Raw genomic sequence first — 18,128 nt, forward strand, 5'->3', positions numbered from 1 at the left:
TGCCCCTCGGCGCTACCACCGCGTCTTGGTGGCCGGCGCGTCCCGGCAGCGCGGGCTAGAGAGACCGGCAACATGTGGAAGACCTTACTAGGATCGTTTAAGGTAAGTTGACTAGATGCAAGGCTTCCCCATCGTCGTCTGTAAAGGGTAGATTTATGCATGCCCATTTAATTCGAATAAATTCCTAGGCAAGCCAATGGAATGAATTACAGTGATTTCGGTTAGTCTAGATATTCAGGATACTGATTCGCTGATCACCTACCTCGGTGGAGCACCCACCGGTCTCGAGGGAGCTCCTGAACACTTCCGACTTCAGGATGGGGCTGTTGTGCACAAGTACTAGAGTGGACTTGCAGGAATGAGGTGAGTTGAAGCATCGGCTCACATCGCTCTACGCCTTGTGCAACGAGTAAAAACCGAAGAGTGCGTTATTCCACTCAATTTTTTTAGACACACTGCTGTCCAAGAACGTGCGGACCCCTTTATTGTCGGGTGGCCGTCATAGGGGCAGCACGCCATGCAGAGGCCACAGATGTGTTTTAGGCCTAAATGAGATTTTTTATGTTTCGCGGCAACTCTGCGCGGTAACAAGCTCGTCGTCACACGGAACCACTTAGCTAAATCAGGTAACGTTGACATAATGGAAGTAACAGCCTTGTGCAACGTTCCTTAGAGCTGTCGTAGATCCACCACTGCAAACCGTTGAGAGTGTCAATCAAGAGGACACAAGTTCCACTGCCGTAGACGACAGATTTGTGTGGGTCATTTCGGTGATAATGGTGGCGAAGGTAACAGGGCAGCAGAAACAAAGTATCACGCAGTATTCACCGGTTTCACCAACAGCCCCCCCTAAGAATAAAACATGCTCGTCATCGTTGTTTGTGCGGATTACAAGCTACAACGTAAAGAAGTCATTGGCAATGATACCAAACTGACAATGTCCGTGTGCTCTTTGTACCTGAATTGGGAAAGCAAAATACCATTTAAGTCTGAGGGCACTGTCGGAACATCAAGGAAAGGAATATCGGCACACGCTCTTTTTCAGTCTCATCTACACTTCTGCTGATATTGGCGCATCATCGCTGAATCTCTAGTAGTACGCAAGACCAGTCACTCTCACATGAAAGACACCCGACAACACACTGCCATTCACGAATCGAAGACGACCCCAGAGCTGAAGGCACATCTAAAACCGAATCATGTTTCCTGCATGTATTGAAAGTAGAGCTCAGCTCACACATACTTCCACAAACTGCTGATCGTCGCCTCAATCCTTTCTTTCCTATCACGCTCGTGGCCAATACCTGAGTGTCAGCCGAGTAGTAAAAGACGACAACGTAATTGACGCCAGAAAAAACTCCTTACACATTATCCATCACCAGACCAACAAGGAAACCGTTAGCTGTTAGTACGACACAGGGAGGGGAGGAGGCGAGTCACGAGAGACGACACCTTTCAAGAAGAAAGACACACCGCATGCATACAACCCACAGTGAGGCTCCGGACCTGCACGAAGAGGAAGCCGATAGAGTCGAAGCAGTAACGATGGGCGTGCGATAATTTTTCACAACTACACGTAACCTGAGACTACCAAGGGTAACCCCCAAGGTCATGGTTGATACACTGTCGGGCTCGGGAAAGGAATCCGAAGCTTCGATCCGAGAAGAACATGCCTACCATCCAGCTGACGGGCTTTTAGGAAAAAATATATACTTCAGGATGTCCAAAACACCAGAACAGATGTTGATATAAGACACTATCACCAACCCAGCCACTGACTCCGGTCATGAACTGTTGACAAATTAACAATCGGGTAGCCACTGGTTCACAATCAACTTCCTTGTTTCGACAGTTCACCGTCACATGTAATACATGGGCTGGTTTACACTAGTCAATAGCGTTGACGCGTTCGCGTGCAACAATCAGGAGAATCTGCCTGATAATTCGAGAGGTTGTGAGGCGGGAGGGGAAAACTCAAATCTGTACTCGACAACATGGAGAGTGCAGAATCCTGCGTTTTCTCAAGTCTGAAAACAGAGTGAAGGAAGCGATTTTGCAGTCTGCAGTGGCGTCGGCCCGCGTTGTCCTGCGGGGACAGGCTCCTGTCCCATACCGCTCGCATGCGAAGTAGGGCGAACACTTGAACGAATGCATGTGTACGACGTGCAAATCTACGAGTACGTCACATGGTAGAGGCATGAACGTTCAACGTCGTGTCTCCTCGTCCACGGTTGCCAGAAGCTATCTGATTCTTGAGAGCCGTCAAACACACACGGGGTCTCGGGCCCGGTGCCTGCCGTCCGTCGTGTCTAGGCGGTAGCATGGCAGCTCGAGAAGAAAGACATGGAAATGCGGTCCTATTGACGCAAACACTTTGACCATTAGGTCGACTCACATAGAATGGAACCGCCTCCAGACGGCCATTTTTGGTCGCGCCTCCGTAACGTTTGAGTCCGGTCCCTTACAGGCGTTCCAATGGTTGAGTCTAGCCAGATGGCTTTGCTGGCGCTAACATTAGACACTGAGGGCCCAACCGCAAGATGACGCAGATTACAGGGTAACACTGCGGCGGGAATACCGAAGTAGGTACCAGTGATTACATGCAATCAATAGACGAGAAAAAATCCCGCACAGACTACAAGGCCGACAACAGAGCTCAGGAACCCAGACAAGCTCCCAGGTCCTGAACTGGTGCTATCGGTGCTTGGTACATGGATGCGCATTTTGCAGTTCTGCTTTCCAGAGGAACATTGGAGACAGAGATTCTTCGTCTCAGCTGGGCGTGCGTTCAGGTTCATGGTATACTTTGTGTACCTATCATGTGAACTGTCTTCCGTGAGCGAGGCATCTACCAGAGAAGTCAGGCTAGCCGGTGCACTGCAGGAGCCATCGGAGTCGTCAAAGACTTTCGGAGTTGCTGTGGAGAATGATGGCTGCACAACTGTTCCGAGATTGCACTTGAATTTCACGGTATCGGTGGGGGACAGTGTGACTTTTTTCTCGGTGCCCACCGTGCACTCCTGCACGTCCTCTTCCTTATCATGGTCAGTCTCTGTAGATTTTACGCTTATCAGTACTGTGCATGGGTCGGCTGAACCCGAAGCGCCTTTACACTTATAATACATCCGTGTGTCTTTTCTCTCCTCAGTAGGAATGACCAGTCTGTATATATTTGCATGTTTGTTTCTATCATCCCAATACGGTTTTTGAAATGCTTGGGCAAGCTCTGTAGTCTCTTTGCAGTCTGCCGATTTACAGAATTTTGGATGATGTGCGTCCTGCGTTGGCTCAAGAGTAGTGAGGCCGTCGCCACACTTGAATACGGCCTCGCGTTCCCCTGTGCCAAGTTTGATGTACACTGGATGCTTGGAATCTGAGCATGTTTTTTCGCTACCGGGATCTTCAGCCAGTGGCTCTGGTTCGGCAACGATTGTGACTTTACAGGTCTTTCCTGTCTTGTTCGTGATTTGCTCCACTATCTTTGTTACTTGCAGCTTAATTTTTTCCACAACTCTTGCGATTGCCTGCTTTATCGGTTCCAACTTTTCCTTAATTTTCGCAACAAGGTCCGCGATTGCCTGCTGTATCAGTTCCTGATTCTCTTTGATTGCCTCATACACTTTCTCGAGAAACTCTTGTACTTCTTTCACTTTCAAAAGCTCTTGGACGGCCTTTTTGATCTGTTCCTTTATGTATTGTATTGCCTTTCTGATTTTATCGATGACTGCAGCCAATGCCTCCTTTACCTTCGTGACAAATGCTTTGATTTGCTCGAGGGCTTCCTTGATTTGTTCCTTCTGCTGTTCTTCTAGGGCATCAAGTTGTATAATGATCCATACCAGGACAATCTCGACGACGATCAGGCCCGCTGATTTGCACCGATAATAAAGAGTTTCCTTTTTCTCGCGGTGGAGCGGAAGTGTAAGCCTGTAAATACGCTCCTCTTCATTAACTTTGTCCCACTTGGCACCTGGCACAGCTGTTTGCAGGGCGGTCGGTTTCTTCCAGTTTTCATCCACGTAAATCTTCTGTTCGGGAATTTGCAAAGGAGCGAGGGTTGTGTTCTCGCCACACTGAAAAAGAGCCTCTGTTTTCTCCTGGGTAAGATTGATGTTAACACCTGCCCAGGTTGAGCACACTTGCTTCTCCGGAACCTCGACGGTCCCCGTAGGCGTCCCTCGCAAAGCGCCAGCGGTATCTCCTATCCTATCTCCGCCCCCATCATTACCTGAGGCAGCACCCGATGCAATCGCAGAGGCCAAGCCCAGGCAAAACACGAAAAAGACAGAAATCGATTTCAGTGTTCTTTGCCCCTTCATTTTGCCGACGGAGTAGCTACTATGGTGCCTGTATGTGTTTGGCGTCGGCACCGCAACAATAAATGAACAAGGTGTACCATGAAACGCCTTAATCCGTTAAATTGTGGCGAGACGGAGGATTTCTCAGCACCTTTATGCACGGAGCAGATAATTTGATTCACGCCTCTCCAGTGCCACCGAAATCGGTATATTCTGCTTCTGAAGCTGAGACCCTCTGCCCCTCGGCGCTACCACCGCGTCTTGGTGGCCGGCGCGTCCCGGCAGCGCGGGCTAGAGAGACCGGCAACATGTGGAAGACCTTACTAGGATCGTTTAAGGTAAGTTGACTAGATGCAAGGCTTCCCCATCGTCGTCTGTAAAGGGTAGATTTATGCATGCCCATTTAATTCGAATAAATTCCTAGGCAAGCCAATGGAATGAATTACAGTGATTTCGGTTAGTCTAGATATTCAGGATACTGATTCGCTGATCACCTACCTCGGTGGAGCACCCACCGGTCTCGAGGGAGCTCCTGAACACTTCCGACTTCAGGATGGGGCTGTTGTGCACAAGTACTAGAGTGGACTTGCAGGAATGAGGTGAGTTGAAGCATCGGCTCACATCGCTCTACGCCTTGTGCAACGAGTAAAAACCGAAGAGTGCGTTATTCCACTTAATTTTTTTAGACACACTACTGTCCAAGAACGTGCGGACCCCTTTATTGTCGGGTGGCCGTCATAGGGGCAGCACGCCATGCAGAGGCCACAGATGTGTTTTAGGCCTAAATGAGATTTTTTATGTTTCGCGGCAACTCTGCGCGGTAACAAGCTCGTCGTCACACGGAACCACTTAGCTAAATCAGGTAACGTTGACATAATGGAAGTAACAGCCTTGTGCAACGTTCCTTAGAGCTGTCGTAGATCCACCACTGCAAACCGTCGAGAGTGTCAATCAAGAGGACACAAGTTCCACTGCCGTAGACGACAGATTTGTGTGGGTCATTTCGGTGATAATGGTGGCGAAGGTAACAGGGCAGCAGAAACAAAGTATCACGCAGTATTCACCGGTTTCACCAACAGCACCTCTTCGTAAGGAAACACGCTCTTATTCGTTCTATTTGCCGATTGCAAACACCAACGCAATGAGGTCATCAGCAATGACGCGGAACTGATGATGAAAGGACTCTCCTTTCCATTCTGATCCACACGTTTGTTGGCATTAACGCATCACCGCTGCCTCTCCTGTCGAATACATGGCCCGTCACTTTCCCATGCAAAGACACCGGACAACACACCGTCATTCACATACCGGAGAGGACCCCAGATGTGATGGCTCGCCCGAGAAATAATGACGTCTTATGTCATCCCTGAAGGTTGCGTTGAACTCGCGCGTCGTTCTGCAAATGGCAGATCGTCGACGCATTCCTTTGTTTCCTGCCTTGCTCGTGGCCAATGCGAGTACGTCAGCCTAGCAGGAGACGACGATGCAAAGGACGCCAGCAAAATCTCCTTATACATTATTCATCACCACATCGGCAAGGGAACCATTACCTCTTAGTGCGACAGAGGGAGGGGAGCAGGGGAGTCACGACAGACGATATTTTTCAGGAATAAAGATCACATCACATTCACACAGCCGGTAGCGAGTCTCAAGACTTGAAAAGGAAGCCGACAGGGGCGAAGCAGTAACGATGGCAGTGCTATAATTTTTCACAATATCACGTGACCTGGGACTACCAAGGGTGGCCCATGGTCATGCTCACACACTATCGAGCTACGGAAAGGATTCAGGAAGAGTCGAATCCGCAAAAGGACATACCAACCATTCACCTATAATGCCTTCGGGCAAGTGTCTTACACTAGTCAATAGCGTTGACGCGTTCGCGTGCAACAATCAGGAGAATCTGCCTGATAATTCGAGAGGTTGTGAGGCGGGAGGGGAAAACTCAAATCTGTACTCGACAACATGGAGAGTGCAGAATCCTGCGTTTTCTCAAGTCTGAAAACAGAGTGAAGGAAGCGATTTTGCAGTCTGCAGTGGCGTCGGCCCGGGTTGTGTCCTACGGGGACAGGGTCCTGTCCGATACCGCTCGCATGCGAAGTAGGGCGAACACTTGAACGAATGCATGTGTACGAGGTGCAAATCTACGAGTCCGTCACACGGTAGAGGCGTGAATGTTCAACGTCGTGTCTCCTCGTCCACAGTTGCCAGAAGCTATCTGATTCTTGAGAGCCGTCAAACATACACGGGGTCTCGGGCCCGGTGCCTGCCGTCCGTCGTGTCTAGGCGGTAGCATGGCAGCTCGAGAAGAAAGACATGGAAATGAGGTCCTATTGACGCAAACACTTTGACCATTAGGTCGACTCACATAGAATGGAACCGCCTCCAGATGGCCATTTTTGGTCGCGCCTCCGTAACGTTTGAGTCCGGTCCCTTACAGGCGTTCCAATGGTTGAGTCTAGCCAGATGGCTTTGCTGGCGCTAACATTAGACACTGAGGGCCCAACCGCAAGATGACGCAGATTACAGGGTAACACTGCGGCGGGAATACCGAAGTAGGTACCAGTGATTACATGCAATCAATAGACGAGAAAAAATCCCGCACAGACTACAAGGCCGACAACAGAGCTCAGGAACCCAGACAAGCTCCCAGGTCCTGAACTGGTGCTATCGGTGCTTGGTACATGGATGCGCATTTTACAGTTCTGCTTTCCAGAGGAACATTGGAGACAGAGATTCTTCGTCTCAGCTGGGCGTGCGTTCAGGTTCATGGTATACTTTGTGTACCTATCATGTGAACTGTCTTCCGTGAGCGAGGCATCTACCAGAGAAGTCAGGCTAGCCGGTGCACTGCAGGAGCCATCGGAGTCGTCAAAGACTTTCGGAGTCGCTGTGGAGAATGATGGCTGCACAACTGTTCCGAGACTGCACTTGAATTTCACGGTATCGGTGGGGGACAGTGTGACTTTCTTCTGACTGCTGACTGCGCTCTCGTGCACATCATCATTGTCTTTCTCATCGGTACTCGCCGTGAACTTCACACTAGTCAGTACTATGCACGGATCGGCCTTATCTGGATCGTTTTTACGTTTATAATACAGCCAGGTGTCCGGTTTGTGCCCCTTCTACGGAGCAACAATACTGCTGATATTCGCACTTCTGTTTCTGTTGTCTCAATCCGCATTCGACGAAACTTTACTAAGATTCGCAGTTCCCTTGCAGTATGCCAATTTACAGAATTTCGGTTGAGAATTATGATCAGGTGCCGTAGTAATAACGCCCTCCCCACATTTGATTACAGCCTCGATTTGCTTAGGGCCGAGTTCAATGTAGCCTGTATTGTTGCCTGTTGCGCACGTTTAAGGGGCGGCGGCTGTTATCGTCAGGATTCTTCTCGTGTCACAACTTTGTCGTTACACGCGACTCCTGTATTATCGGTTATCTGCGTGACGGTGTCTCTATTTATGCGTACGACTTCGACGATCTGGTCAGTTAGGGGCTGGATTTTTTCCTTGATGTCCTCGACGAATCTGTCATATGCCAGCATTTTTTTCTCTCGACGTCTTTAAGGAGCTTGAAGAGCTCATCGAGTTTCTCCTTTACTTGCTCTATGCTGATAATTTGCACGACTTGATCCTCGATTTAGACTCTCATTGTGTCGATAGTTTTTCTGACTGACTTAAAATATCTGGTGACTATCGACATTAGAAACTCTACATGGTTGTGAGTAACTTGGAGGATAGCCTTGATACACATCTGTTTCACGCAGTTCAGATCACCAAACTTTTCGGTGGTCGCTACCTCGACAACGACCATGACGTATGACTTGCACTGTTGATAAACTGTGCACGGTTCCTTCCGGTGGAGCGGAAATATAAACTTGTATTTACTTTCGTCAACATCTCGGTATCATGTATCTGTATCTCTATTCTTGAAACCACCAGAACACACAGACATAGACACGTGAATATCTGCATGCACATGTGGAACGATATACAAGATCATACTCAGGCCATAAAAACAATTTTCAGAAACATCTGATAACGGATGTTCTTTCTGCCATTTTCGTTGAAATTGAAACTTTCATTTGCACACATTATGAGGACACGCAGTATCTTGTAACAGGTACTTTGCGACACCCTGTTCCCCACTGTTCCATATGCGTCTTACGAACTAAAGTAGGGTTTAAATATTAGAAAAACAATTATAGTGCCTTTGAAGCCATTCCCTCCCGATGAAATGTTGGAAGTTACCTTTTTTAGGAAGGCCTCACTCATAATCGTAATGAAAAAAAAGGTTGATACCTTATAGTTATATAAAGACATAACTCTTGCCCTTCGATCAAAGTTATACTGGCGGCGATTCAACTAACATCGATAGAGGCCTATACACGTTTTTACATATAACAAAAATTGATGTTATTTGATATTATATCAAGGCAGCGGCGGGCTGGCTCTCCGTAGCATTGCGTTCCGGTTTTACAGTGGATGGGAGCGCGTGTGGAAACCAAAACTGCAGCTGGTGCCTAAGGTACAATCTCGACAAAAGGCTACTGGTGAGTGCGGCGCGTCTGAACCAGAAATTTGTCACTCGGTGGATTCTCTAAGACCGGCGAAGTGCCGTGTCGCGATGGATATCACATTATCTCTGGGAGATATATGGACGCTGTACTGTGTTTATTTGGACTTAAGCTTCTGTGGCACCTGGGCATCGTGATGGACAGACACGGAAGTTTCAGAAACTGTGAAGAGCCCGACAAGCACAGGACACCGATACAAACTACCGCGTGGGTGAATGTATAGCATCAAAGCGCAGTGCGGTCGTCTCATCAATTCGTACGATGCCTAATAAAGATCGCGTGGGGCTTGCCTCATCGCTTCTTGAGCCACCATCGTGCATGAAAGTGTCCGTACTGTTTGTTTTAGATCCAATACTTTCATGTGTACAGACGCACGTCACAAAGTCTTGCTTTCGTGTTGCGGGATCGTCTTCAGAAAGGGTCTACGTCTGAATACAGTTGGAAGAAACGCTACGTGTTAGCGTTTGTCTTCAGAACACTCGCCCAAACAGGCGATAGAGGAGTTTCAGACTGAACCATATACGGGGAATCGCCCGAGATTGCAGGACGCGCTACACACCACTTCGGTACAAAAAGAGCCCTGTGTCACGCCGATTTTATCCAGTCACAAATAGGGAGTGTAAACCTATCTATCGCCCACAACACAGGGTCTTGGTGCTTCACGATAACGAAACATACGCATCGGGTTGTAGGGGGTAACAATGGTGCCCACAGTGGCGATCTGGGGTCGCTGAAATGTCCGTCAGCAGGTGAGCGCATTGTGGGGCAATGTGAATGAAAATCAAGAATGAATAATGACTATTTGACAATGACACGCATGTGCCACGCTCGTAATCTTATACTGTACCCATGCGACAGGCAACACGAGATCCTCTGGCAAGGACTCAGCCTGGAAAGGTTTCGACGCCCAGCATGATTTCTGCCTGACCAGGTACTGCGCTCTCTGTCGCCGTGGGACACATGCACCGCCGATCCGACTGAATGTGGAGAGACGCGAGTGACGATGCCATATCATACCACAGTCCAGCAACGTCTTATCAATGACAGGGTTTCAGGTATGCAGTTGGATGTGTGACAGTAATTACGCATCAGGGAACGAACAGAAATCCGATGCAGAGAACGAGGCCGACAACCGAGCTCTCGAACTCCAACAAGCCGCCCTCTCCTGAGGTGGTGCTATCGGTGCCGGGTACTTGAATGAACACTTTACAGTTTTGCATTCCATAAGAGCACTGCAGGCAGAGCTTTCTCATCTCAGTTGGGGACCAGTTTTCAACTCGATATCATACATGCTGTACGTGTCATGCGTGTTATCTTCTGTGAGCGCGGCATCTACCAAAGAGGTCAAGGCGACCAGTGCATTACACGCGCCATTAGAATCGTCGTACACCTGCGGGTTTTCCGCGGAGAACGTTGGCTGCAGATTCGTTCCTAGCTTGCACCTGAATCTGACCGGACTGCTTGGAAAAAGCGTGACCTTCTTCTCGGTGCCTACCGTGCATTCTTCAATACCTTTATCTCCGTCCTCATCATCAATGCTGTCTGTGGTCTTCACCCTAATCAGCAGAGAGCATGAATCGGTTGGTTTCTTCTCCTGAATGCCACCCTGGAACTGTTTTGGATTGCCACTCCGCAGGAGAACTGATTTGACAGTGTGCATTTATACCACAGCTGAGTTTCCTTTCTTCCCTCTGCAGGAATGACCACTCTGTAGAGACGTTCCGCGTTATTTCTGCCATCCCTATATGCCCCCGGAACAGCTGTAGTAAGTTGTTGCGGGTGCGTGCAGTCTGCGGATTCACAGAATTGCGCCAGAGGGGTCTGGGCCGGAACGACAGTAGAACGTTTGTCGCTGCACCTGAATACATCCTGGGTGTCCTTAGGGCCAGGCTTGATGTAGACTGCATTGTTGAATTTTGAGCACGTTTTTACGGGACCGGAGTCAGTCGGCATTGGCTCTGGTTGTGCCATTACTGTGACTTGACACGTCTACTCCAGTTCGGGGATTTGATTGATTCCCCTCTGCCCCTTCTGTTCACTAATTACCTTGAACGTCCGGGTGGCTCTTAAGGGCGCCCATGCTCCCCGGTTTTTTGCATTGATAATAAACTGTATATTCCTTTAGGCGGTTTGCTGGAAATGTAAGCATATAGATATTCTGCTGTGCTCCAGAATCATCCCACGTGGCACCTGGAACGGTGATGTCCAAGTGGGTAGGTGCATCGCATGCGGGAGTCTCGAGAAACTGTTTCTCTTCCGTTTTGACCGGGCTAGAGAGTAGCGAACCCGCTTCCACACTCAAAATTGCCTCTGTTTGTTCCGGGGGGAGAGTGATGGCTATCCCTTCGTCGCAGTTGCACTCATTCCCAGATGGCACCACCATGGTGTTCCTGGTGAATAACATCCGTCGGACTGCAACAGGCTGCTCTCCCACTGCACCGTGCTCTGCATAATTAACTGAGTCGGCGCTGAACTAATTCGATGAATCCACTAACAGGCAGCTTACAAAAATCGCTATTAGCACCCTGCGTCCGTTCATTTATGGGGCTATCAGAGCAGCTCATACGAAGTCAAGGTGAGTTAGAAGGCGGCACAGCGAAGCACCGTACGCTTGTGAAATAAGCGAACGACAGCAGTTGCTTTACACGAGTTCAGACTCATTCCCTCCACCAACCCCGACGAAAGTTGACATGCGACACTTTAAAAAATTGTCCTCGGCTATTCTTCGGCAGGGTCTCCTGAATATTGTAGTAGCGGCCAGTGCATCTTGGCCATGCTGCAGTGCAGCCGTGTGGGACCAGGCATCTTCCCGGAGATGTTCAGAGTATCTGTGAATCGAGGTGATCGGGCGCTGACGCAACGGCTCGGTAGAGCATCGATTGAGATTACCTGGACAGCTCTAATGCCTGTGGGATCGAACCTGGAGTACCGCACACAAGTATGGAGTTTTACACAGGATAATGTGAATGGGTCGCGACTGTGAACACAGAGGAATAACACTGGACAACTGATCATTCTTTTGATCTGCGCAGATGGAGTGCCAGATTCTGTCTGGTGCGCCTGCGATGCCGGAAGGCCATCATATAAGAGGCACTCCCGGCAAAGACCACAGGTCCGTGTCAGCTTTGACTAGGTTGCCTCCCCGAAGTTTTCTGGTTACATGTAGCCTGAATTTTGACTAGTCGCTTATGAAGAAGTGCCAAGTCACACACCGTATTCGCCCCTTCAACGGGGGAGACCCGGTGTACGAAGGCTCTTTACATTTTTCGAACTTGAACAGAAAACGGTTGAATCTGAAACTGAAACAAGACAACAACGGATAGGCTCGTTGTAGCATTGCTCTTTCCAGTGCCTGAATGACTGGGGGCGAGCCGGGAAACCCACACAACTGATGGTTGAGGTGCAGTTTCAACAACACACTCATCGTGCCTGGGGTGAACAGGCACTGCTAGTCAAAACATGCGACACCGGGCGGAGTGGTATGTCGCGATGCAAATCTTCTCGCATAGAATACAGTACTGCTGAATTGTCTTAATCTGCACATAAGCATATCTCCTTTGTACCGGCGGCAAAACAGATAGGAGAGTCTTGGAAACCATGGGGAGATAGTTACAGAGACAAACAAAAAGATTCGCCATAGTGTCTTGCTGTGAATCAATATCTTCAACCACAGTGTGGTCCTTCCCTTGATTGGTAGGAAACATATAAGCCGTGTTGAGCTTGCCCCACCAACCCTTAGGCCAGAGGCACGGCCGAAACTAACCCTCCTGTTTTTTCCAGATCCACCGTTTGCATGTGAGCACAAACACGCCACTCTGCCGTGGGGTTTAAGAGACTCACAGCGTAACCATTCGCAAAGCCTGGTTTAGTCTTGCGTGGCTGTCTTCGGGAAGTGCCTACGTCTGAACGACTCCGGCAAGTCCCGCTACGTGCCCACGCCTGTCTTCAGAGCACTATTCAAAACACCCACATGATTTCTGATTGAACGATAAGGGAGAATTTCTCTACGCTACAGGCCGAACTACACATCTCACTGCAGAACGTTCCACGTGCATTGCCGACTTCTTCCTTCCCTTTCCAAGGCGACAGTGTAAGTTCATCTACCGACAAGAGCGGAAGCTTATTTGCACGCTTCGATAGCGCAGCACACTTCATATTGTAGGGGAGGAAATGCGTGGCCGGTGTGGAAAAATCGCTCTCTTGCTCTGTGATTTCCAGTGACATCAAACAGTCCCTAAACTGTTCCTGGTCAATAGAGTGCGTGAAAAATTGACCTGCATATCCACAATAATTACTGACCGTCACCCGACAAGAGACATACAGTTGCCGCATTCACATTCTAACACTGCATAAATACAAAAAGCAAAACAAGAGTATCCGGCAACGACTCAGCCTGGAAAGGTTCCGATGCGCAGCATCATTTCTCCCTGACTAGACACCACTTTCACAGTCGCCTTGGAGACGGTTAAGTCAACCTTCGGCAGCCGTGAAGGACAGAGTCGCGCACTGCCACCTGTTTAGCGCAAATGTCTTCGCGAACAGCCGCACTTTTGTTCACATGAACCTCGGCGATTCACGCTTTTTTTGCGCGTGATGCGAAGAAAAACCGAGGTATTTTCTGCCGGACTCTTGGTCCCGCTTTATGACATATTCGATACACTGAGTCACCATGCGAAAGCGGGTTCGTACGCATAAATGTCCTAGTCGTTGCTCATGACAAACGTCTTCCCTAATGCTGAACTACCAGTTTCGTCAAAAGACAGGAGGGCTGCATGACGCGCCTACAAACTCCACCACACTCTGCTACAGTGGATCCAAAAGCAACTTTGACGTCGTGTGGCTCGTTAACTCCAAAACCCGCTCGAAGTACCTTGTGTTTTTTTCAGGAAACGTTGCGACCAAGCGACGTGACACTGGAGTGAACGGCGCACTTGGCAGCGACCACCACCAACGCCGAATCAAAGAATAACACAACGGAGTCACTGACAGTCTGAGACGGTTTGATTTGCCATTACGGAGACAATCCAGATGGGTTATCAGTAGCCCAAATGCTCTCGAAAAAAGCGGTAGTCTGTAATAGGGACCAAAATCATTCCATCAACCCGAAAACCAACTTCGTTTCAAACCACTTGCAACCGTAGGTTCCCCATGGGTTTCAGTTGATGCGGCGTGAAACAACAGCACACAGCGACCATCGACAAGAGCGGATGGTGGGGCAGGTGCAGAAACCTGTCTTCCACGTTGTATGGCACAATGACATGCCGCCACTGCACTGTCTCTTCCGGAGCGCGCGACCTCGTTCGGCGTCTAAACTTATTTCTTTGCTGAGCCACCGCCGGTCGTTCCCATGCCCATGAATGTCTGATGAAACACACAAAACAAGACGAATAACGCGAAGATTCGCACATACAAACCGCGACAGGAAACCCGTCTTTACATAGCCAAGAAAAGCTGCAACGTAGAGGATACTTTGAATCACTCGCTTCGCAACTCGTGCCAGTCGAGACTATTGCACGCGATGGGCATCCCACATCGCCGATCACTACTAAGGTAATAGTGAAAAGACGAACATCAAATCGAAAGGACGACCAATGAAGGGGAGCACACGTTTCAACTGGTAGGAGAATATGAGTAAAGACAAGTAACGACTATTTGGCTTGGACAACTACCTTCTCTCGCACCATATACGTACACGATCGGCAACCGAGCACGGTCACAAAAGAATCAAGGTAGATCCTGAAAAGTTGATAGACCGGAGGCAGCAACCGTGTGCGCCGTACCTTAAAGCTGTCGTAGATCCACCACTGCAGACCGGTGAGTGTACCGATCATGAGGACACGAGTTCCAAGACCCTTTGTGAACAGGTTCTTGTAGCCCATTTCGTTGATCATGGTGCCAAAGCTGAACGGCAACACCGAAGCGAAGCCACAAACGCAACTCACTGGCTTCGCCAACAACACTGCTCCAGAATACAAACTACGACGATTCTCTCCTGCTGGTGGTGAACAGCAGTGGAATGAAATCATCAGTGCGGACAATACTCACCACGACAAATGTACGAAATGCATCCACTGTGCGCGAAAAAGCAAGATACAGGATTATAGTCCGGAGACATTGTCTACAGAAATAGACAACGATGAGGAACTCACTCTTGCCTGTATTCCGTTCCACCTGTCTCTAGGTATTACAATGCCACTGCTGCCTTCCCGATCGCCCTCGAATGGAAGCCCCACATCGGAGAACTCACGAATCCGAAATTGCGGCAAGAAGTCGCAGATCGTTTTGAGGAAAACCATGTTACGTCTCAGAACTGCAAGAATCCTTTCAACTAGCATACCGCATTACAGTCTGCGGATTCTCACCTCTTTCCCTTGTTTCCTGCCTTGCTCATGACGGACACGAGAGTGTCAGCGGGGTGAGACACGACGGCGCAGATGACACCAGCGAGATAGCCTGACAGAAGAACATCACCAGATCACAAAAAACCGAATATCTGCCAGAACGACACACTGTGAGTAGGAGTCTTCCAAAAAACAACAGCGCCCAGGAATGAAAACTTGCAGTCTGACGATCGGTATAGACGCCCTCTGTACTTCACAAGCCGGTAGAGCCGAACTATCGACGACGAGAAGGCGATGATTTTTGACAAATGCAAGTCTCGTGAGTATACGAAAAATGTTCCGTTGTCATACCCCACACATTTTCGAGTAGGGGAGATACCCTGAAACTTCGAGTCCGTGGACAAACATGTCTACTTCCACCGCAAAGAAAGTTAGGAAGGCGCATCACGTCAGCTCGAGCTTTACAAGTACAACTGTCAGAACACACGGACTCAACAAGTTCAGTAGTAGGAACCGCTTCCGCCGGACTCAGTTATAACAACTGGAGTAACTGGCGCTTAACAGCAATTCCGTCTTCCAAATTAACGCGTACTGAGCACATCCGGATAATGCACGAACAGTAGAAAGACGTGCATTTCTTCTAGCACTTACCCGAGGCGAAGGTAATTCCAAGCTGAGTAGTTTTGCTGTACGAATCCTTCGGCTTCGTAAAGATGTTATCGTAGAAGAGCTGGACAACCTTCTCAAAGAAGTAGAACTTCGCCATGGTGTACGGGATTTGGCGGCTCCACAAAGGCACGACACTTCCGAACTGCATGGGCAATCAGCAGCGGAATACAAGTTGTGTCCATCAAAAGAAAAATGCCGGCGCCGTTTCGACCACAAACAAGGAACCCATGCAGCCTAAGCATTATGTTGTCAATTCAAGTCGAAATTTCCATCTTCAAAAGGCGTGTCTCGTCTGATACCAGCTTCGCGGGATGACATCCTATCAGCCACAATCCATTTATACGGCACAATCTCCGGAAAAGGCAGACGATTGGTGCAGTCCAAAAATCACGGATACGGGGCGGTAGTGTTTAGTAGCCTGGAAGATATGATTCGGGTCGAACTCGGTTCACCGATGACACTACGATCGGCTGCAACAGTAGTACCGTACCCAACGTCGTAGGAAGACCCAGGAACACACAAACCAATACTGTTAGGCACCACGTTGAACTGAATGTTCCCCCTTCCCTAGCTTCGCCTACCGTCGACCACGCGAATAGTTTGAACAGAAGTTTTCGCTTGGTATCAGCACCCTCGAAGTACATTTGCGCCGTCCGGATTGAATCTAGGCGCATACACAACGTAAACTGTTTTTAGAGACAGAGATTGCTGCGCCCTCCACTTACCGGGAATTTTGTTTCCTTCTTCATTTCACTCATCTTTGTGAGAGCCGGGGAGAAGGAAGTCGGCCAGGTTCCTGCGGGGCTTGTCTGCATCTTGACTTTGACCATTTCCATTGGGCAGAGAGCGACATCGGCGAAGAATTCAGCCGACGCGGAGGCGGCGAGCCACACGACGCCCTTGTTTTTGGCAGTGAATTCCTCTCCCATCAGGTTGCCGTACGTATCCTTGAAGTACTCATACAGTCCGAACTTGAAGAGTCCCTGCATGCTGTATCCGAGGAGCGTAGGTGTCCAGCCGAGGCGGAGTCCAGCGGCTCCTTCCTCCGCCACGACCGTGCGCATGCCAGAGACCAGACCCTTGTACTTGTCGGGGTAAACTTGCATCTTGCATTTGACCACATCAAGGGGTGTAACGGCGGTGTGGGTCAGTCCACACGACAGCACACCTCCGAGCATGCACTTGGCATAGTACGACATGGTGTGAGGCATCGCGTGCGGCTTTCTGGTGATTGGCTCCGAAAGACGGGCATCCCACTGGGATTTCGCGGCCGCCAGCGGCGACGCCGCTGCAACAGAGAGAGACGACATTTTCCACGCAAGAAAAGAACGGACCAAGAGACAAAAACGCCCACTGGAAAGGCTGCTGTCGCAGGGATCAAGTGAAATTTCGGGAATTCGGAGATTAAAGCGGGACCGATCCACGGGGGCGGGAAGCGAACTAAGACGAGGGGGAACGGAGGGGACGCTCGAGAAACGCGGTTCGTAAAGTAGTAGATTTGCCTGCCACACTGCGCAGGGGAAGAACCAAAATGGTAGAGAAAAGACACAAACGCGGCTCAGGAGAAGACGAAGACGGCCTCCAAACAAGAGAACACCGGGTCGATGCAGAGGTGGAAGAGAAAAGGAAAGAAAAAATCTCCACTTGGCACAATCCTGTGTCTCCTTTCGCTGACAGCCACAGAGAGAGCAGGATTCCAGACCCGGCAGCACGTTTTTGTAGGGCCTTTGCTCGCAAAAAGACATCGACGTGCAAAAGCCCACATCTGCACCACGCGCGGAGAAAATTACAAGACCTCGAAAAATTTGCACACATTCTGGGGCGACCCACAGCCGACTGTAAGACGAGGCGGGCGCCTTAAAAACGGACACGTGAACGGGAGAGTCTGTGCGAGACAGCGTCAAATAAACACAGGAACACGGAAATACGTCTCAAATACCAGTAAAATTAGGGTTTAGACAGACGAACACACGCCGGAAAAGCGTTGGTTCAGGCGAAAAAAAGTTCACAAACGCGAAGAGTCCTTAAAGGCCGGGGGTATTGGAAACAAAACGTTACTCGTTCTTCGGTGTCAGAGCTTGACAAGCGTAACTTGTTCTTGGTCTCCTGGCTTCCACTCCCAGCACTGATTTGTGCTGAGCAAAATGCCAGAATCTGGCGTTCCGTTGGGAGAAAATCCAAAGTTGGGGGATACGTGGTATCCGCAGCGATGGCAGCGGCAACGGGGGTCTGCAGATATAT

The 18,128-nt window shown here is 49.4% G+C and overlaps 2 protein-coding genes across 2 annotated transcripts; both read right to left on the reverse strand.

The window, feature by feature from the left end:
* Positions 1–9,557: 9,557 nt before the first annotated feature.
* SRS59J (SAG-related sequence SRS59J) lies at positions 9,558–11,555 on the reverse strand. Its single transcript, XM_018781831.1, has one exon. It carries the CDS (start codon positions 10,535–10,537, stop codon positions 10,127–10,129), a length of 411 nt encoding a protein of 136 aa, XP_018635104.1. The 5' UTR covers positions 10,538–11,555; the 3' UTR covers positions 9,558–10,126.
* A 1,596-nt stretch (positions 11,556–13,151) lies between these two features.
* TGME49_278990 (phosphate carrier, putative) lies at positions 13,152–17,677 on the reverse strand. The gene is made up of 5 exons (XM_002370561.2): positions 16,613–17,677; positions 15,870–16,029; positions 15,240–15,330; positions 14,658–14,778; positions 13,152–14,238 (listed from the first exon to the last, which is right to left on the reverse strand). The coding sequence occupies exons 1-5, from the start codon at positions 17,630–17,632 to the stop codon at positions 14,191–14,193; spliced, it is 1,440 nt and encodes a 479-aa protein (XP_002370602.1). The 5' UTR covers positions 17,633–17,677; the 3' UTR covers positions 13,152–14,190.
* Between the last annotated feature and the right edge of the window lie 451 nt (positions 17,678–18,128).

This window comes from Toxoplasma gondii, chromosome XII (assembly GCF_000006565.2).
Source record: "Toxoplasma gondii ME49 chromosome XII, whole genome shotgun sequence".
Classification (NCBI taxonomy): Eukaryota; Apicomplexa; class Conoidasida; order Eucoccidiorida; family Sarcocystidae; genus Toxoplasma; species Toxoplasma gondii.